The 18358-nt window shown below is 36.1% G+C and overlaps 2 protein-coding genes across 3 annotated transcripts in view; both read left to right on the plus strand.

Annotated features, from left to right (window-relative positions):
* The window catches only part of KLHL32 (kelch like family member 32), a 232792-nt gene that overhangs the window by 137047 nt on the left and 77387 nt on the right, over nucleotides 1-18358 (plus strand). The gene's annotated exons all lie outside the window — the stretch shown is intronic.
* LOC126006013 (60S ribosomal protein L27-like) lies at nucleotides 10736-11202 on the plus strand. The gene has a single exon (XM_049771347.1). It carries the CDS (start codon nucleotides 10736-10738, stop codon nucleotides 11144-11146), a length of 411 nt encoding a protein of 136 aa, XP_049627304.1. The 3' UTR covers nucleotides 11147-11202.

Consider the following 18358-nt stretch of genomic DNA (forward strand, 5'->3'; position numbering starts at 1 on the left):
AAAAGAACCTTAAAGCAAATTATCAGACAATGAATAAACTACTCAAAAACGTGAACAGATGAAATTAGAAGTCTTTGATAAACTCAACAGAAACAACATAGGAATCATTATAGTCCCAGAGACTCGAGAAGAGAATATTAAGAAGAGTTGGAGGAAGTGTGAGAAGAAGAGGAAGAAAAGGGGAAGAAGAATAAAAAGAAAAAGAAGAGGAAGAAAAAAGCAGAAAAGGAGGAAGAAAAGGAGGAAGAAGAGGAAGAGGAAGAAGAAAAAGAAGAGGAAGAAGAGGAGAAAGGAAGAAGGCAACAAAGAGAAGAAAAAGAAGACAAGAAAAGAGAAAGAAGGAAGAAGAGAATAAAGAAAATGAAGAAGAAAGAAAAAGAAGAGGAAGAAGTAAAAGAGGAAGAAGATGAGGAAGAAGAAGATTAAGAGAAAGAAGAAGAGAAGAAAAATGGAAAAGGGACTGAAGATTTGTTTTTAAATTCTTGTCTTATAATAGTGTATTTGGGCAAGTGATTATAAACATTTCTGTAGTTGGGTTTCGGTTAAAAATAACAAAAATTTAAAAATTTAAAAAAGGAATGACAATAACTAAAGTTCTATTTTAGAAAAAGGAAATAAAAAGGATATCACATGGATTTCTTTTCCTTGATTTTACTCTGGCAGACTGCTATTATTAGGGATTCAGAACAGTAGGAGCAGTGTCCCTCTGGAGCAGTAAAGATAGCCATTGACTGTGAGGTCTTTACCTAACTCATTTAGTACTCTTCAAATTAATCCAAGAGAAGCTACCTACCAGGAACTGGTCCTCCTGGCCCTCATCTCTATTGTCTTTGTATATTATTATCAAACTTATCTTTTTTATATTCCACAAATGAGTGCAAACATACTGTCTATGCTTCTGATTCATTTTGTTTAGCACAATACTCTCCATATCCATTCATGTATAGCAAATTTCATAACTTCATTTATCCTAACAGCTGCATAGTATTCCACTGTGTAGATGTACTAGTTTCATTATCCACTCATCTGTTCTTGGACACTTAGGTTGTTACCAGATTCTGGCTATTTTGAATAGTGCTATGATGAATATAGGAATATTGAAAACCACGCAGTGTCTAAAATAAAAAAAAAAGGAAGAGAGATAAAGAGAAAGAGAAGAAGAAATGTCTGCTACTGTTACAGGCAAGAGTAGAAAGAAAACTGGGGGCCTTATTGGTAGGAAATGTGCACTGGTGATGCGTTTTATATTATATAACTGAAACTCATTAATGTATAACTTTGTAACTGTGAAAAATAAAACAACTTGTATTATATACAACCTTGTGAACTGAAGCCTCATCCCCTACCCTTTCTCCCTAGGTAACTTGACCTTACCTGCAAGACCGCCCATTCCTGGGAGGGGTCTTGGAAAAGGTAGATAAGGTATGGACCTCTGATTCCGCCGTTCATCTAAACCTGGGACCCACCGGCTGAATGGGGGTTGCAGAGCCACGTGGCCTGGGGTGGCAGAGAAAAATCCATCCTTCACCATCCTGCACAATCGTTAATTAGTTAATGCAACAGTAAACCACAATGTTTAAATAATTAAAAATATATAGGAGATAGGACTAGGGAAATACACTCATATTGAGCACATCCTTATAATATAAAGCGTACTGACCTTTCAATTTTATATGATTCATTAGGTGCCATTTACTTGGGCAGGTGACTTTCTGAAAATATTTTTTTGGTAGCTAGCTTGTAAAAAATTTTTATATATATTGCACTATTTCCTCCTATTAGTAAATAGTATATCCTATTGTTTGATTAGCAAGTATTATTTGTGTTTAAGAAATATCAGGCATTATTATGATTTACAATCCAAATATGTTGGGAAGAAATAAGCATCATGGAGGCTTTCTCTTCAAATATGACCAAGAAAGTGGTGAAAAAAGTCCTTTCCACAGGAGTATACATTCACTGTCTATTCCTAGGCAGCAGGTGGCAGTGTGAATCCACCAGAATTCAGTAGTTAATTTAAAGCAAATATCAGAAAAAATGAAAAGAAAAATTATTTATTTTGCTACATATTAGTCCTCTGACCTAATCAGCAAAAAGTCATTATTCACACCACACTGGGCAATATGCATTGTAATTTTTAACAAATAATAGGAAACTGTTAATGTGTTCACAGGAAATACAGTTTTGTCTTGGGCTGCTGTGGTCATTTATCACTGCACTTTGTGAAATCACTCATTTGTTCTAATTTGAATGTAAATGACTCTAAGGTTTTACAAATAAGGTGACAGACTCACATAAATGTAATTGCAGGGTTCATCTCCCTCTTTTTATATATCACTCATTAGGTTATGAATTAAATACATCGTATTAAACCAGGGGCATGTCCAATGATGATATTGTAATGGCAAATTACTCTATGCTATTAGAGGTGTATTTTTTATTCATGGACATTAATTTGTCATTAAGCGGCATTAGTTTAGCACTTTTATGTGAAAGACGTGACCGGAAAGAGGAGATGTGCCACTGGAATGTGAGCGGAAGGGGACACAAGTGCTCGAGGTAGAATATTTTATCTCTGTAAGGAAACTGAGAGCATATTTGTGTCCTCTGTAAACTGTAATTTTTTTCTGCTCTTTTAACCAGGAATATCATTTGCTCAAATTAAAGGCATTTTTCTGTTTACAGTGTATACCTTTGAATCATCTAGTAAAGCCAAGTCAAGCTTCTTATTAATCATTCAGAAGCTAGGAATATAAAAGGAGGAAGCTGTTTCTTGCCTTAAATCTCCCTCTTCTGTGACTAATGCTTATTTGTTATCCCTTGTCTTCATTTAGTATTAGTAAATTACTGTTTAATAAATGAAGTTTTACTAAATAGGCTGCTATGAGAATTGGGTATTTTCCCCTCTTCAGTAAAAATACAAAGGTTTCAAGAAAGTTAGTCTCGCCTGAGAGTATTGGAAAGAATTCTGTATATCCTACTCCTTTTTTTCCCTTTGCATAAATGGTTATTTTACTATTATTTTACAAAATAAAATGTATTGTTTTTCTCAATTCCAACTTGGAAATGCATGGGATCGTTAAAATAGCTTCACAGGTGTTAAGGCAATTTTTTCCATCAATTTCCTCTTAGGTCAATTTAATTATAAAGCTCTGACCAGCCCTAGTTATATGGTGGTACTCGTATATGTTGTTTCATCTGAGTGGAAGGGGTGAGCGATTGGTGCCATAACTGCGGGTGCTCAGAGCCTACTTCCAGGCTGTAAACAGGGGGTCATTCGTGCCAGTGCTCAGGAGACCATGTAGTAGGGATCAGACTTACTGTGGGAATCTTGAAGTCAGAGGTCATGTACCATGCATCTTTCTAACTTACATCTTTTTTTTTTTCACATTACATGAGCAGACTATTGTATTAGTCAACTCGTGTTATTATAGCAAAATACCACAGATTAGTGATTTAAACACAGAAATTCATTCTCACAATCTTGGAGGTTGAAAATGTGAGGGTCAGGTGCTTGAATTTGGGAGTTCTGGTTATGGCTCTTTTCTGAATTTACAACAGGCTATATTCTCACTGTGTTCTCACATGGAACAGAGAGAGAAGAGTCAGCAAGCTCTTTTGTGTCTCTTCTTATAAGAATATTAATCCCATCCTAAGAGGCTATCCTCATGGCCTTATATAAATCTAATTACTCCCCTAGTGACCCATCTCTACATACTTTTTGTTGAAGGATAGAGATTCAACGAATGGATTTTGTGAGGCCATAGTTCAGTCCTTGGTATATGTATTGAGATAATGAGTGATATATGCCTTTAGTAATTTTTATCGTATAAAAGATAAATGTATTGCTAAGTCAGTTTTTCATTAGTTTTACCCATAAAAGCATTTTTTAAGTTGAAAGCACATTCTATGGAACTTTTATTTGTCACTAAGAATTTTACATGTTTTACAGTATTGTAATAGATGATCACTTTTGAGCTAAATAATATTTGAATGACTTATAGGAGGTGTCTCTTTCAAGCAATGTATTATTATAATTTTAATTATTAAATCAACAGTATTTCCTAAATACATAATATATAGTGAATATTCTGAATAGAATAATTTATGCTCAAGGTTGAAAAGAAATTATAATTTATGCTCATTTCTCTCTAACATTGAGCTATTTTTCCACATTAGATCAGACAAATGATTTTAGCAACATATATATTTAATATGTACTTAATCAAATACACTAACTGCATAATCTTCCATAGTTCACTAGAATTGATGCTCTTGTATCCAGAAAAAGTTTAAATGTACTCTTGAAATATTACAGATAGATTAAGATTTTAAATTTATTTTTAATCAGTAGAAATGATCAGGAAAAGCAAAAATGTGTCAGATCTATTAAATCATGACCAGCTACTAATTATTTGTTTTCATTTCTGTTTTTTTTTTGTTTTGTTTTGGTTTGGTTTTGGTTTTGGTTTTTGGGTCCTATCTGGCAGTGCTTAGGGGTTACTCCTGGCTCCATGCTCAGAAGTTGCTCCTGGCAGGCTCGGGGGACCATATGGGATGCTGGGATTCGAACCAATGACCTTCTGCATGAAAGGCAAACGCCTTACCTCCATGCTATCTCTCTGGCCTCTAGTTATTTGTTTTAATCAAACTAGTATTTAGTATCAGGCATAAGTAATCTAGAATATCATATTTGTTAGCTACTATTAATATTTGGCTCTGAGATATATCATAAGACCTTTTATTAGAACTTTAGGATTCCACCTATATATTTCCTCATGCTATTATGTTAGATTTTATTTTCTAATTCCATACCAAATGATGTCAGTAAGTGGCAGCCCAAAGGCAGCCTGGCTAGCCAGGAAAGTCACTTTGCCATTTTAATTTTTATGTGCATAATCTAGGGTTGGTTAGGTTCTTATTGTAGTTATTAAGGGGAAAAATATTATCTTGAAGGATTTCTTAACATTAGTAGTTTTTATTCTAAGCTAACTATTGTTAGCCGAACAGTTGGAAAATCACTTTAAGCATATTCTTCCTTAATGTATAGCAAAGAAAATTCTTCCAAATATGTTATTAATGCTCAAGCCAGAATCAATAAACAATGCAAACATAAGTCATTTTCACCTTGATTTTGTTATTAATACTTGGAAATTAGGGGCATAAGGGAAAAGTCTGTTTCATTTGGCATCCACATCCTTCCATTTACCCTTGTGCTGCAAACATTTCTACTTAAACTAAATGTAAAGCTCTTCTATAAAGCTGAGTAGGCTTTGTTCCTTGCTCCTGTGTTGTGGTTTTCATGCTTCCTTCTCTATTCTTTTTTAATCTTTAACGTAGGATCAATAAAATAGGGAAAAAAAGTTTTTTACTCAAATTTTTCTTCTTTTATGTTGTTGCCTTCTCTCTATTCATTACCAACTATCGTCAATGTTTGCACTTTTTTACCTTCTTTCCCTTCTTCAGTTGTATTAAACTCAGTCTTCTAATGCTATTATTCCTCAAAGATTGTGGGATGGTGACCACCAAAACTTTCTATCAAACACTGCAAACCTTGTGTGGCATCTTTTTTTTTTTTTTTTTTTTGGCTTTTTTGGCTTTTTTTGGTCACACCCGGCGGTGCTCAGGGGTTCCTCCTGGCCGTCTGCTCAGAAATAGCTCCTGGCAGGCACGGGGGACCATATGGGACACCGGGATTTGAACCAACCACCTTTGGTCCTGGATCGGCTGCTTGCAAGGCAAACGCCACTGAGCTGTCTCTCCGGGCCCTTGTGTGGCATCTTAATGTAACTACTTCACAGCATTTCAACAGTATTAACTTTCCTCTTTCTTTCCTCTTTATGTTTTTCAAGGCTCTTCTGTTTCTCTTCCTACTCTTTATCAATCTTTACCATTTCATTTTCTATCAGCCATCAGGAACTATGACTCTATGATTGTTTCTTCTTCACTCTTTATTACTCTTTTCTATCCACATGTGAGGGCTATTTATGTACGCCTTTCTACTGTGCTCTAGCCTCTTTGTTCAACTAGTATTTTCTCTTGTCATCTCATATGTATCTAAACGTCTGCAGTTAATCTCACATACTCATTTCTCTTCCCCAACTTGTTTGTTTGTTTGTCTGTTTTGGTTTTTGGATCACACTTGGAGGTACTCAGGAGTTACTTCTGGCTCTGAGCTCAGGAGTCATTTCTGGTGATGCTCAGGGGACTTTATGGGAGGCCAGAAATTGAGTCCGGGTCTGCTGCTGCAAGGCAAGTGCCCTACCAGCTATTTTATTGCTCCAACTTCTCCCCCCCCCCCAATTTTTAAGGCATCATTTTTTAAATAATAACCCAAATCAGAAGCCCTTCTGATTTTTCTTATAATAACACAAATCAGAAGCATGAACTTCTTCATGATCTCAAGAATCCTGCTAAATAATTATTGATTTAATCCTGTTTATTTGGTATGGGTTCATACCCTGCAGTGCTCAGGGCTTGCTCCTGACTGTGCTCAGGGATCACTCCTTGTGGTGCTCAGGGAATCATAGGTAGTGACAGGGATCAAAATCAAGTTGACTAATTGCAAGGCAAGCACTTTACCTGCTTTCTATTTCTTTACCCTCTGATTTAGCCTTTTAAATGACTCTCATAAATTTCCCCTTCTTCTTTTTCTTCATCATTCCTAATACTATTTATGCTTGGAATAATTTCCTGGTCTTTTATGCTCAGTGTGCTCCTTGCTTTATGTCTAGTGCTAATCAATATCTTTGTGTATAGTTTAAATAATACATTATAGTCTACCAAATCAACTTGTGCTTTGCTTGCCCTGTATTTAGTGCCTGTGAATAGTACATTTTATATCTCTAGGCCATTGTTTCATTCTTAATTTCCTCTTGAGTATCATAAATACGACCTTTCTGAGTGTGAACACAAGTAAGAAAACCAAGAATTACATACTTTAAAAAGAGGGGTTTCTCACTGGGTATTCAATTCTCATCCATTTATCAGAGAGCCTATCTTTATTCCAATACCAATAAGCCCTCTCTCTATATATATACATATATATGTATGTATATATATGTATGTATATGTATATGTATGTATATATATGTATGTGTATATATATATATATATAAAACAGTTCCAAATTAGGTAATGAGTTAACTTTGCATTTCTCAGTTTTCAATATAGCTTTGGTTATTCATGGTTTCTTCTGATTCCAACAAACATTACTGTTAACTTTTTTAGGTTCTTGAAGAATGAATTTGTATGGGAATTGCATTGAATCTATATAATAGCTCAGGTAGGATAATAATTTTAGCAGTTTTGATTCTACTAGTTCATGAGCATGAAATATTATTCCAGTTCCTAAGTCTTCTTAAATGATTTAAAGTTATCATAGTATAGATCTCCCATGTCTGTTGTTGAGTTAATTCCGAGATACTTGATGTTCTTTGATACTATTTTAAATGGAATAGACTCCTTGGTTTCTTTATCTTTTGATTTATTGTTGTATATTATAAAATTGTAGATTTTTCCAGTAATTACTTTGAAGCTAGGAATTTTGATGTATTAATTTATTATATTTAGGAACTTGTTTTGTAGACTATTTATAGTCTTCTATGTATATTATCATGTCATCTGCAAACAGTGTTAATTTGGCTCCTTTTTTAATTTGCGTCCCTCTGATTTTTCTTGCTTTATTGCTGTAGTCATGACTTCTAAAACTATTTTGAATAAAATTTGATAGAGGAAATGAAAATATGAAAAGGAATAAAAATAGTCTTTTTAAAAGTGATGCTGGAAAACCAGATAACTACATTTAAGAAATTAAAACTAGATCTACATATCACACCTTATAAAAAAGTCAATTCAAGGTGAATCAAAGAGCTAGAGATACAACTAGAAACTATAAAGTACACTGAGGAAAACATAATCAGAATGCTTCAAGATTTTGGCACCAGAGCGGTGGTGCAGCAGTATGGCATTTGCCTTGCATGCAGCTACCTAGGACAGACCATAGTTCAATCCCCAAGCATCCCATATGATCCCCAAACCAGGAGTGAATTCTGAGCACAAAGCCAGGAGTATCCCTTGAGCGTCACTGAGTGTGGCCCAAAAACCTAAATAAATAAATAAATAAATAATAAAAAAAAGAATGGTCCATAATTTGGATCTCTAAGGAATCTTTAGTGATCTGGTACCACTGGCAAAGACAACAAAATAAAAGATAAAAAAGGAGACTATAGAAAATTAAGTAGTGGGGAGGAGGGAGATTTGGGACATTGGTGATGGGAATGTTACACTGGTGAAGGGGGGTGTTCCTTACATGACTGAATCCCAACTACAATCATATTTGTAATTACGGTGTTTAAATAAAGATATTAAAACAAAGAAAATTAAGTAGCTTATTTATGGCAAAAGAAATATAACTAAGACAGCTAAGTAGGAAAAATTTCCATTTAACACTTCATATAGCATCATAATATCTTGGATATATAAAGTATTGACAAATATTAGCAAAAACAATTTTTAAAATACTATCAATAAACAGGAAAGGTAAAATAATAGACACTTCTCAGAGAAAGACAAGCAAGCACATTGAAAGCGGATTGACAAACACATAAAAAATAGTTCAGAGAAAAACCAAATCCACAATGAGATAACATTTCACACCACTAAAAATGGCACATATCAAGAAAGTAGGGCTGAGAGAGATAGCACAGCGGTGCTTGCCTTGCAAGCAGTCGATGTAGGACCTAAGGTGGTTGGTTCGAATCCTGGTGTCCTATATGGTCCCCTGTGCCTGCCAGGAGCTATTTTTGAGCAGACAGCCAGGAGTAACCCCTGAGCACTGCCTTTTTTGGCCCAAAAACCAAAAGAAAAAAGAAAAGAAAAAGAAAGTAAGCACAATCTGTGCTGGCAAGAATGTGGTGAAAAAGTAATGGAACTCTCCTCCATTGCCTGTGGGAATATTGTCTGGTTCGATCTGTGGAAACTATCTTCTCAGTTAACTTAAAATTAAGCTATCATATGACCCAGCAATTCCACTTGTAGGTATCTATTCCCAAGACTTAAAACATTTATTCAAAAAGTTATATGCACACCATTTTTTTTCTTTTTTTTTTTTTTTTTTTTTTTGGTTTTTGGGTCACACCTGGCAGTGCTCATGGGTTACTCCTGGCTCTACGCTCAGAAATCGCTCCTGGCAGGCTCAGGGGACCATATGGGACGCCGGGATTCGAACCACTGACCTTCTGCATGAGAGGCAAACACCTTACCTCCGTGCTATATCTTCGGCCCCCTATGCACACCATTATTTATTACTGCAGTAAGTACAATAGATAGGATATGAAATCAACACTTAGGTGTCCAACAACAAAATGGATTATGAAAATGTGGTACACAATGGAATACTCTGCACTTCAAGGAATGATGAAATCATTCAATTTGCTGCAACCTGGTTAGAACTAGAATATATGTTGAGTAAACTAAGCCAGAAGAAGAAAGACAAACACAGGATGATTCACTTATCCATTGTATAAAATATAATTGTATGGAGTAAAGGAGAGAAAAGAAAAAAATTAAGGTGGGAAGGAAGAAGATCAGAGAGAAGTAATTGGGGAACAGAATCTGGACATCTGTTATATGCAGGGATTCATCACTCCCACCAGCAGTCTACAGTAATATTATAAAGCTTACTTCTGTAGGGGAAAAAGCATGGGAAGAGTAACTATATTGTAACATTATCTAATTAGTTTAGAAAATGTATCATTGAAAATATTATGTAGCAGTGGCACAAGCAGTAGGGCATTTGCCTTGCACACACTAACCTAAGACGGACCAGGGTTCAATCCCCTGGCGTCCCATATAGTCCCCCAAGCCAGGAGCTATTTCTGAGTTCATAGCTAGGAATAACCCCTGGATGTCACCAGGTGTGGCCCAAAAAACAAAAAAAAAGAAAGAAAGAAAATATTATGTGGAGACAAGAGCATGGCCAAGACAAAAAAAAGGACCAGTGACCTGCAGCAGCAGGAGCAACTATAGATTGTGAGTGGCTTTGGACTTAAAAGTGTCATTTTGAACTGAATTGAAATGAGTGTGCCCAGACAAGAGCATAATTGGAGAAAGAAAACACTTAATCTGCAGTTGGTGAGTGCAGCTGTGGGCAGCTTTGGACTAAAAAGCACCATTTTGAATTGAACTGCGGTGAGTGTGCCCAGACAAGAGTGTGGCCAGTCTGCTTCATTCTGAAGTCATGAATTTCTTCTAGTCAAGGAGCAACACACAACATATAAAAACAAACAAACAAACAAGCCACAAAAACACCAACAAGGTAACAATGAGAAAGCAATGGACAAATGCATCACACTTACTGAATAAGGATAGTGGTTCTGAAAACCCAACTAATATCAGCCACCTTTATCACCTCTCTGGTCAAGACTTTAAAGGAAAAAAATGTAATAATTTTAAAAGAACTTAAAAACACCATGAAATGGGCATTATAGATAACTATCAAAATTAGAAGGTAATTAGAGATTACTTTGAGAAACTTTATGTCACAAAACAGAGAATCTGAAAGAAATGGATAAATTATTGGAGTCCTATAAGCTCTTGTTGTTGAACTAAGATGATGTGGCATACTTGAATAGAGATATGATGATCAAGAAAATTGACATGCTAACCAAAAGGTTTCCCAAAAGACAAAAACTCAGCTTCCTTTCTGCTGTAGGCCCGAGTGGTTGCCGTCAAAATGGGCAAGTTTATGAAACCGGGGAAGGTGGTCCTGATGCTAGCCGGATGCTACTCAGGACGCAAAGCGATCATCGTCAAGAACTTTGATGATGGCACCTCAGACCGCCCCTATAGCCATGCCCTGGTGGCTGGAATTGACTGCTATCCACGCAAAGTGACAGCCGTCATGGGCAAGAAGAAAATCGGCAAAAGATCAAAGATCAAGTCTTTCGTGAAAGTATATAACTATAATCACCTTATGCCCACAAGGTACTCCGTGGATATCCCTTTGGACAAAACCATCGTCAATAAGGATGTCTTCAGAGACCCGGCTCTTAAGCGCAAGGCCCGCAGAGAGGCCAAGGTCAAGTTTGAGGAGAGATACAAGACCGGCAAGAACAAGTGGTTCTTCCAGAAGCTGCGGTTTTAAATCTGTTTTGTTTCCATCATTAAAAACCAAACAAATTGAAAAAAAAAAAAAAAAAACTCGGGCCCAGCTGATTCCACTAGCAAATTATTTCAAACTTTTAATTAGACCTACTGTCCATTCTTTTCAGGCTAATTAATATTCAAATGTTCATGGCTTTTCTATATACAGATAATCAAAGAGAAAAAAATATATTTAAAAATAAAAACAATCCAAGGGCCAGAGCAATAGCACAGTGAGTAGTGCATTAACTTTGCATGTGCTGACCCAGATTTGATCAATGGCATCCTATAAGGTTCCCTATGGGTTCCTGGCATAATTTCTGAGCAAAACATCAGGAGTAACCTCTGAGTACTGTCAGGTGTGGCCCTAAAACAATCAAAAATTCCATTCATAATTTTTTATAATTTTTATTTTCACCATATTGGCTTACATATCTTTAACAGTAGTATTTTAGGTACATATTGACATTGACTCAGGGGAATTCCCATCACCAGTTTTGCCCTCCCTCCACATCTGTTCCCATCCTGCATCCCATATCACCCACCCTCACCCCCTGGGCTGCTAGAATAAGTGGTCCCTTCTGTGTCTAGCTTACAACTTAGTGACTGTATATCTGATTGGTCCTGGTACCCTCCCTTATTTCCCTCTCTGTTTGAGAGGTAGAACTAGATAGTTCAAGTTATGTGGTTTTGTTTGAAGAAAGAAAAAGCAATAAAGTGGGGTAAAAATCAAATAAGCCGAAAATGGGTGTAGTCCTTCTAGAGCAGGGGTCTTCAAACTACGGCCCATGGGCCACATATTGTATTTACTCCCATTTTTTTCCTTCACTTCTAAATAAGATATATGTAGCATGCATAGAAATTTGTTCATAATTTTTGTTTTTACTATAATCTGGTCCTCCAACAGTCTGAAGGATAGTGAACTGGCCCCCTGTTTAAAAAGTTTGAGGACCCCTGTTAGAGGCTCTCAACCTCAGTTTGAGAGAGAACAGGAAAAAAGGAGTTGAAATACCACAACAATACAAAAATAAATACTTAATAAAATATCCAGTGAGCACTACAGCACTAAAGGCAAGCACCACTTTTTAGTCTTGGTCCTGGAATAAAAATCAAGTACTTTGGAGTCAATTTATGAAGTCAATATCAATCACCCTGATAACATAAGCTGACAAGACAACACAAAAAAAGACAATTACACATCAGTATCCTTGATGAACACAGATGCAAAAATCCTGAACAAAATAAAAGCAAATAAAAGTGATGCCAAAGTGGGATTCATGATTGGCCTAGTAGGATTAATCCCAGAGATGTAAAGATGGTTTAACATATACAAGCCAATCAAAGTGATAATAATATAAATAGAAGGTAAAATAAAAATATAATTATTGTAATAGATGCAGAGAAAACTGTTGGCAAAGTCCAGCATGCATTTATGATAAAATAAAAAGCTTTAACAAGATGGGAATTGAAGTTACTTGCCTCAAATAGTCAAAGCCACGTACCAGAAGCACACAGCAATACACAATTGGAAAAATGCTAAAAGCTTTTTCTCTAAAACCTGGCCGAAGACAAGGTTGCCTACTCTTGTCACTTCTTTTAAATATAGTACTGGAATTACTTGCCATAACAACTAGGCAAGAAAAAGATATCAAGGGTAACCAGGTAAGAAAGGAAGAAGTCCAATTCTCACTGCAACTGTCGTGATACTCTTTGTGGAATATCCTAAAGACTTTAGAAAAGCTTCTAAAAACAATAGGTTTATGTAGGAAATTAACAGGCTACAGAATAAATATACAAAAAGACATGGCATTTCTGTATACAAATGATGAGAGAAAGAAACAATCCCATTCACAATGCCTCCTAAAATCAAGTACCTTTGAGTTTACTTAACTAAAATGTGAAATATCTAAACAATTACAACAACAAAACACTGCTTCAAGAAATCAAAGAAAACAAAAGGAGAGACTGGAGTGATAGCACAGTGGTGGGCATTTGCCTTGCACGTGGCTAAAGCAGGATGGACCTGGTTGTGATCTGTAGCATCTCATATGGTACCCTGAGCCAGGAGAAATTTCTGAGTACAGAGCCAGGAGTAACCCCTGAATGTCACCAGGGTTGGCTCAAAAACAAAATCAAAAGAGACGGAAACATATCCCTTGCTCATGGATTGGGGATGAACATTAATATAGCAATACTTCCCAAAGTTTGCATAGATTTAGTGCAATCCCTAAAGATACCCATGTCATTTTTCAAATAAATAGATCAAACACACTATATATATGTATATATATATATACATATATAACAGTAAACCTTCATGAATATCTAAAGCAATCTTTGTGAAAAAAAGAAGATGGGAGGTATCACTTTCTTCAACTTCAAACTGTACTATAAAACAGTAGCTTTATATAAAACAATATGACATTAAAATAAAGACAGATCCTTAGATCAATGGAATATTATTGAATACTGAGAGTTACAGGTATATGATCAAGTAATCTTTGATAATTTGGCAAGAAATAAAGGTGGAGCTAAGAAAGCCTCTTTAGCAAGTAGTGTTGGGAAAACTGGTCAACTATATGGAAAGAATTAAATTCAGAATCTTTAACACTATGCATAAAAGACATATAACAGTTGATTAAATACCTTGATATTAAACCTGCAAACATAAGATATATATATATATATATGAAAATGTAGGCAGAACCCTCCATGGCATTGAAGCCAAAGATATCTTCAAAGGCAAAGTAACACTGACCAAGCAAGTAGAAACTGAGTTTCTGTACCATACAATGGGGAAGCCTATACTATCATCCTAAGTATAGACCTATATAACACTATCTCTTATACTGTTTCTCTCCAAATGTAATGTAATCTCCCGTATCACTTTCTCCCTTTTTCTTTGTTTATTTTTTCTCCCCCCCCCCCTTGTTCATTTTGTTTTGTTTTGTTCTACTTTTTTTTTATTTGACTTGTTTTGTGCTTCTTTTGGATCACAGCTGGTGGCGCTCGGAGGGTGCTCCTGGCTCTGTGCTCGGAAGTTGCCCCTGGTAGGCATGGGGGACCATGTGGGATGCCGGGATGTGAACCACCGTCCTTCTGCAGGAAGGACAGACGCCTTACCTCCATGCTATCCCTCACGGCCCCACTTTATTCCTTTAACTATGTCCTTTAATTATGTCCTTTATTTAATCCTTTCATTTTCTTTCTTTTCTTTTTTCTTTTTTTTTTTTTTTTTGGCCAAACCTATTTGATGCTCAGGGGTTATTCCTGGCTAAGAGCTCAGAAATTGCCCCTGGCTTGGGGGGACCATATGGGACTCTGGGGGATCGAACCACGGTCTTTCCTTGGCTAGCGCTTGCAAGGCAGACACCTTACCTCTAGCGCCACCTCACCAGCCCCATAATCCTTTTATTTCCTTTTAAGAAACTCTTTTTTCTTTAGATATGTCTGAGCATATATATTTTTAGTTTCTGTCATGGGTCTGTTTTCTTCTCTCTCCACCCCCAAATCCACCAGCAATATAATGTAGCACCACTTCCTCCTGCAAAGGCATATTAAAAATAGGGAAAACTTTACGTGTAAAAACAAGCTCTTATCTACTAGGGATAAGAACTTATATTTTTTTACAACACAGGGACATCTCCCACCCTGAATGTATGTCATGGGGAACCAACCTAGACTCCAGGGAAATAGGCACCAACCATCCAGCCTTGACTCCTGGATCCCAGACATAGAAACGACAGAGTTCTCCACAACAACTCCAGGAACCAAGTCCCTTCCAGGGCATTCATAATGCTGCTCTGACGCCAACATACGCCAGTTCTAAATTGATAACCTGACAACGAGGAAATGGGAACAACTAGATCTAAGAACAAGTTATCCTTCCTCACCAGCCAACAATAAGACAAAATTATAAGACATGTCACCCTTTGATCTGTGCAAAAACCAAGATTTCTATATACAGATGACTGGTTGTTACAACCAGGACAAGATAGTACACATCCCGGGACCAACAACAACAACAAAAAGCTCGAACCTAGCTTTTGGTCTACAATCTATTCAACAAACAAGATCTCCAATTCCAGAGTTTTGACTGAGACAACCGCAAGTGAACGGGTCTTCCAGAAACATAACGAAAGACTCTGTCCCAGGCTACATCCTAGGAGCAACATAATGACCAAGAACACCAACTACAGAAGATGAATTAAAACGACACTGAAGAAGCAGAACTGCTAGAACCACAAAGAAAGTCTTCATCATTAACTCCATTCCTTGAGCTGCACAGTCACCAAGATCTCTAGATACAGAGGACTGATTTTACCATCCATGATGAAGCAGAAGTCTTTAATACACCACAAAAGCACCGAAGGGAGAGTAAATGATCATTTAAGGAGTCTAGAGTTAATCCCATAACAGTATACTTCAGGGATGGAGAAACCCTGTATCTCCTAGGCCAAGGGAATTGCCTCTATAATATCCCCAATAGTTACTGTGCCTATGCAGGGGGAAAAAGAAAAAAAAAAGCACAAAATAATCATTTTTAAACATATATATATATATTGATTGATTGTTTTATGACATCCTTACTTTGATGTAGATATTAAAATTGATGTCTCCTTTTTTATTTTATATTATTTTATCTTATCATTCTCTTTCTTTTTGCACTCCGGCATGATTTGAATTCAGAACCAAGACTATAGTGTGGTGCTTCTCTTTATTGCTGTAGGGCTTACTGGATATTTAATTTGACATTTATTTTTGTATTGTTATGGTGTTTCAATTACCTTTTTCAAGTCCTCTCTCAAACTGAGGCTGATAACCACTAGAAGGACTAAGCCCATTTTCAGCATATTTTTATTATTTTTTTTTTGCTTAATTTTTACCCCATTCTATTGATTTTCTTTCCCGCAAACAAAACCACATAACTCGATTTATCTAGCTTAGTCTCTCAAATAGAGGGAGAAACAAGGGAGGGCACCAGGACCAAACAGATGTATTATCACTGATAGCCCGGGGGATGATGGTGGGGGATATAGGTTGCAGAAAAGGAACGGGGAAGGGGAGAGGACAAATTTGGTGGTGGGTATTCCCCTGATTCAATGTTAATATGTACCTAAAATACTAATGTAAAAAGATATGTAAGCCACTATGATCAAAATAAAATAAAAAAAAGAGTTTCTGTACCTCAAGAGAAATTGTGGCTAGGATGCAAAGACTATCCACAGAATGGGAGGAACTATTTACACAATATCTATCTATTAATACCTAAGATATATAAGATACTGGTAAAAATTTTCAAGAAAAAAATCTAGGGGCCAGAGCAATAACTCAGTGGTTAGGGCATCCTGATCCAGGATGAACTTGGGTTCAATCCCCAGCATCCCATATGGTCCCCCAACCAGGAACATAGCTAGGGGTATAGGGCTAATCCCAGAGCATCACCGGGTGTGGCCCAAAAACCAAAAATAAATAAATAAAATCTAATCCCATTCAAAAACAGGGAGTATAAATGAATGGATTTTTACTAAAGGAAGAAATTCACTTGGCCAAAAGACACATGAAAAAATTCTCCACATCATTAATCATCAGGGAGATGCAAATTAAAACAACAACAAAATATCATCTCACACCAGAGAAACTGACACACATCACAAAGAACAATAACAGCCAGTGCTGGTATGGATGCAAGAAGAAAGGGACTTTTATTCACTGCTGGAAAACAATATTGATATACTTCAAAAAACTAGATATTAAGCTTCCATATGACCCAACAGTTCCATTCCTAGGAATATAGTCTACGAGTGCAAAAACAATGCAGTAAAGCCCTCTGCACTCCTATGTTTATCTCAGAACTATTTATAAGAGTCAGGATCTGTAAACCACCCAAGTACCCAAGAATAGATGAGTGAATAAAGAATGAGTGTTAAAATCTACACAATGAAATACTATATACCAGTTGGAAAAAAATGATGCCCTGTAATTTACTTATACGTGGATGGTTATAGAGAATATTGTTTTGAGTTAAATGAGTTAGAGGGAGATGGATATACATAGAATGATCACACTCATTTGTAGGATATTAAAAATAAAGATAGCTTCTGTGGGTATTAATTAAATAAAATGACTGTAATGTATGTAAGGTTCTTGAAAAAGGTGCTATATAAATACAAAATAATATCTATTAAAAAATAAAGATAGTATGGTGGTAATATTCAGAGACAATAGAGACGAGAGCCAGTAGGACCAATCCATTGTACAAAGCTTCCGACATAAGAGTGCTGTTAGAGCAGATAGGGGACCACTATGATAATAATAGTTAGAAATGTCTCTCTGGACAAGAATTGGGTGCTGAAAGGAGATAAAGTGATAGGCATGATACCTCCCAGTAACCATATGGAAACCACAGTGTCTAAAAGTATGGTAGGGAAAAAGGAATAGAGAGGGAGACAGAGACAGACAGACAGAGAGGGAGGGAGAGTGAGAGAAGAAAACTGCCTCATAGGCAAGCAGAAGGGAGGGTGGGAGTGAAACTGGGGACGTTGGTGATGAGAAATGTATACTGGTGAAAGGCTTTTGTATATTGCATGTCTAAACTCATCATGAATAACTTTTTATCTGTGGGGAAGAAACAACTGTATTATGAACAACTTTGTTTATTTAAACATTACTTGTGAGCAACCTTTTAGGATACTGATCACAGCATATTGTCTATGTTGCTTGATTTATCTATTTCTCCATGATGTAAGTTGCATCCCAATGTTATGTAACATCGTGTATATTAGTTAATCTCTTTTTCTCTACTCCTTTTCTATAAAATTCAGATATGATATCCAATATACAATTTTCTACATAGTGGCATGGAAGATTGAAGATAATGTGTGGAGAGTCTCCTACAGCATAGTACTACCCAAATAATTGCTTACAAATCAGAGCTAACAATGGAATTTGTTTGTTGTTCTCTTATGAATTCTTTTGTTAATTCCATATATCCCTTTCTACCTTCTCCTGTCATTTCTGTCTTCTCTCAGTCATGTATATGTCAGTGACTTTATTTTCTCCTTTCAAGCAACAACATATTGAACAGGGCTGTTTCTGAAAAACTTGAAAATAATAACCTGTCTTTAAAAGATATTTTTCTTCTTAGTCATTTCTTTTTATTTTGTAAGTGTGCACATAATGTTTTAAAAGAGTTACGGTTAAATGAGCTATC

The sequence above is a fragment of the Suncus etruscus genome, chromosome 4 (assembly GCF_024139225.1).
Source record: "Suncus etruscus isolate mSunEtr1 chromosome 4, mSunEtr1.pri.cur, whole genome shotgun sequence".
Taxonomy (NCBI): Eukaryota; Metazoa; Chordata; class Mammalia; order Eulipotyphla; family Soricidae; genus Suncus; species Suncus etruscus.

Coding starts and splice junctions, on each gene's coding strand:
- LOC126006013 (XM_049771347.1), top strand. CDS start 10,736: ATGGGCAAGTTTATGAAACCGGGGAAGGTGGTCCTGATGCTAGCCGGA.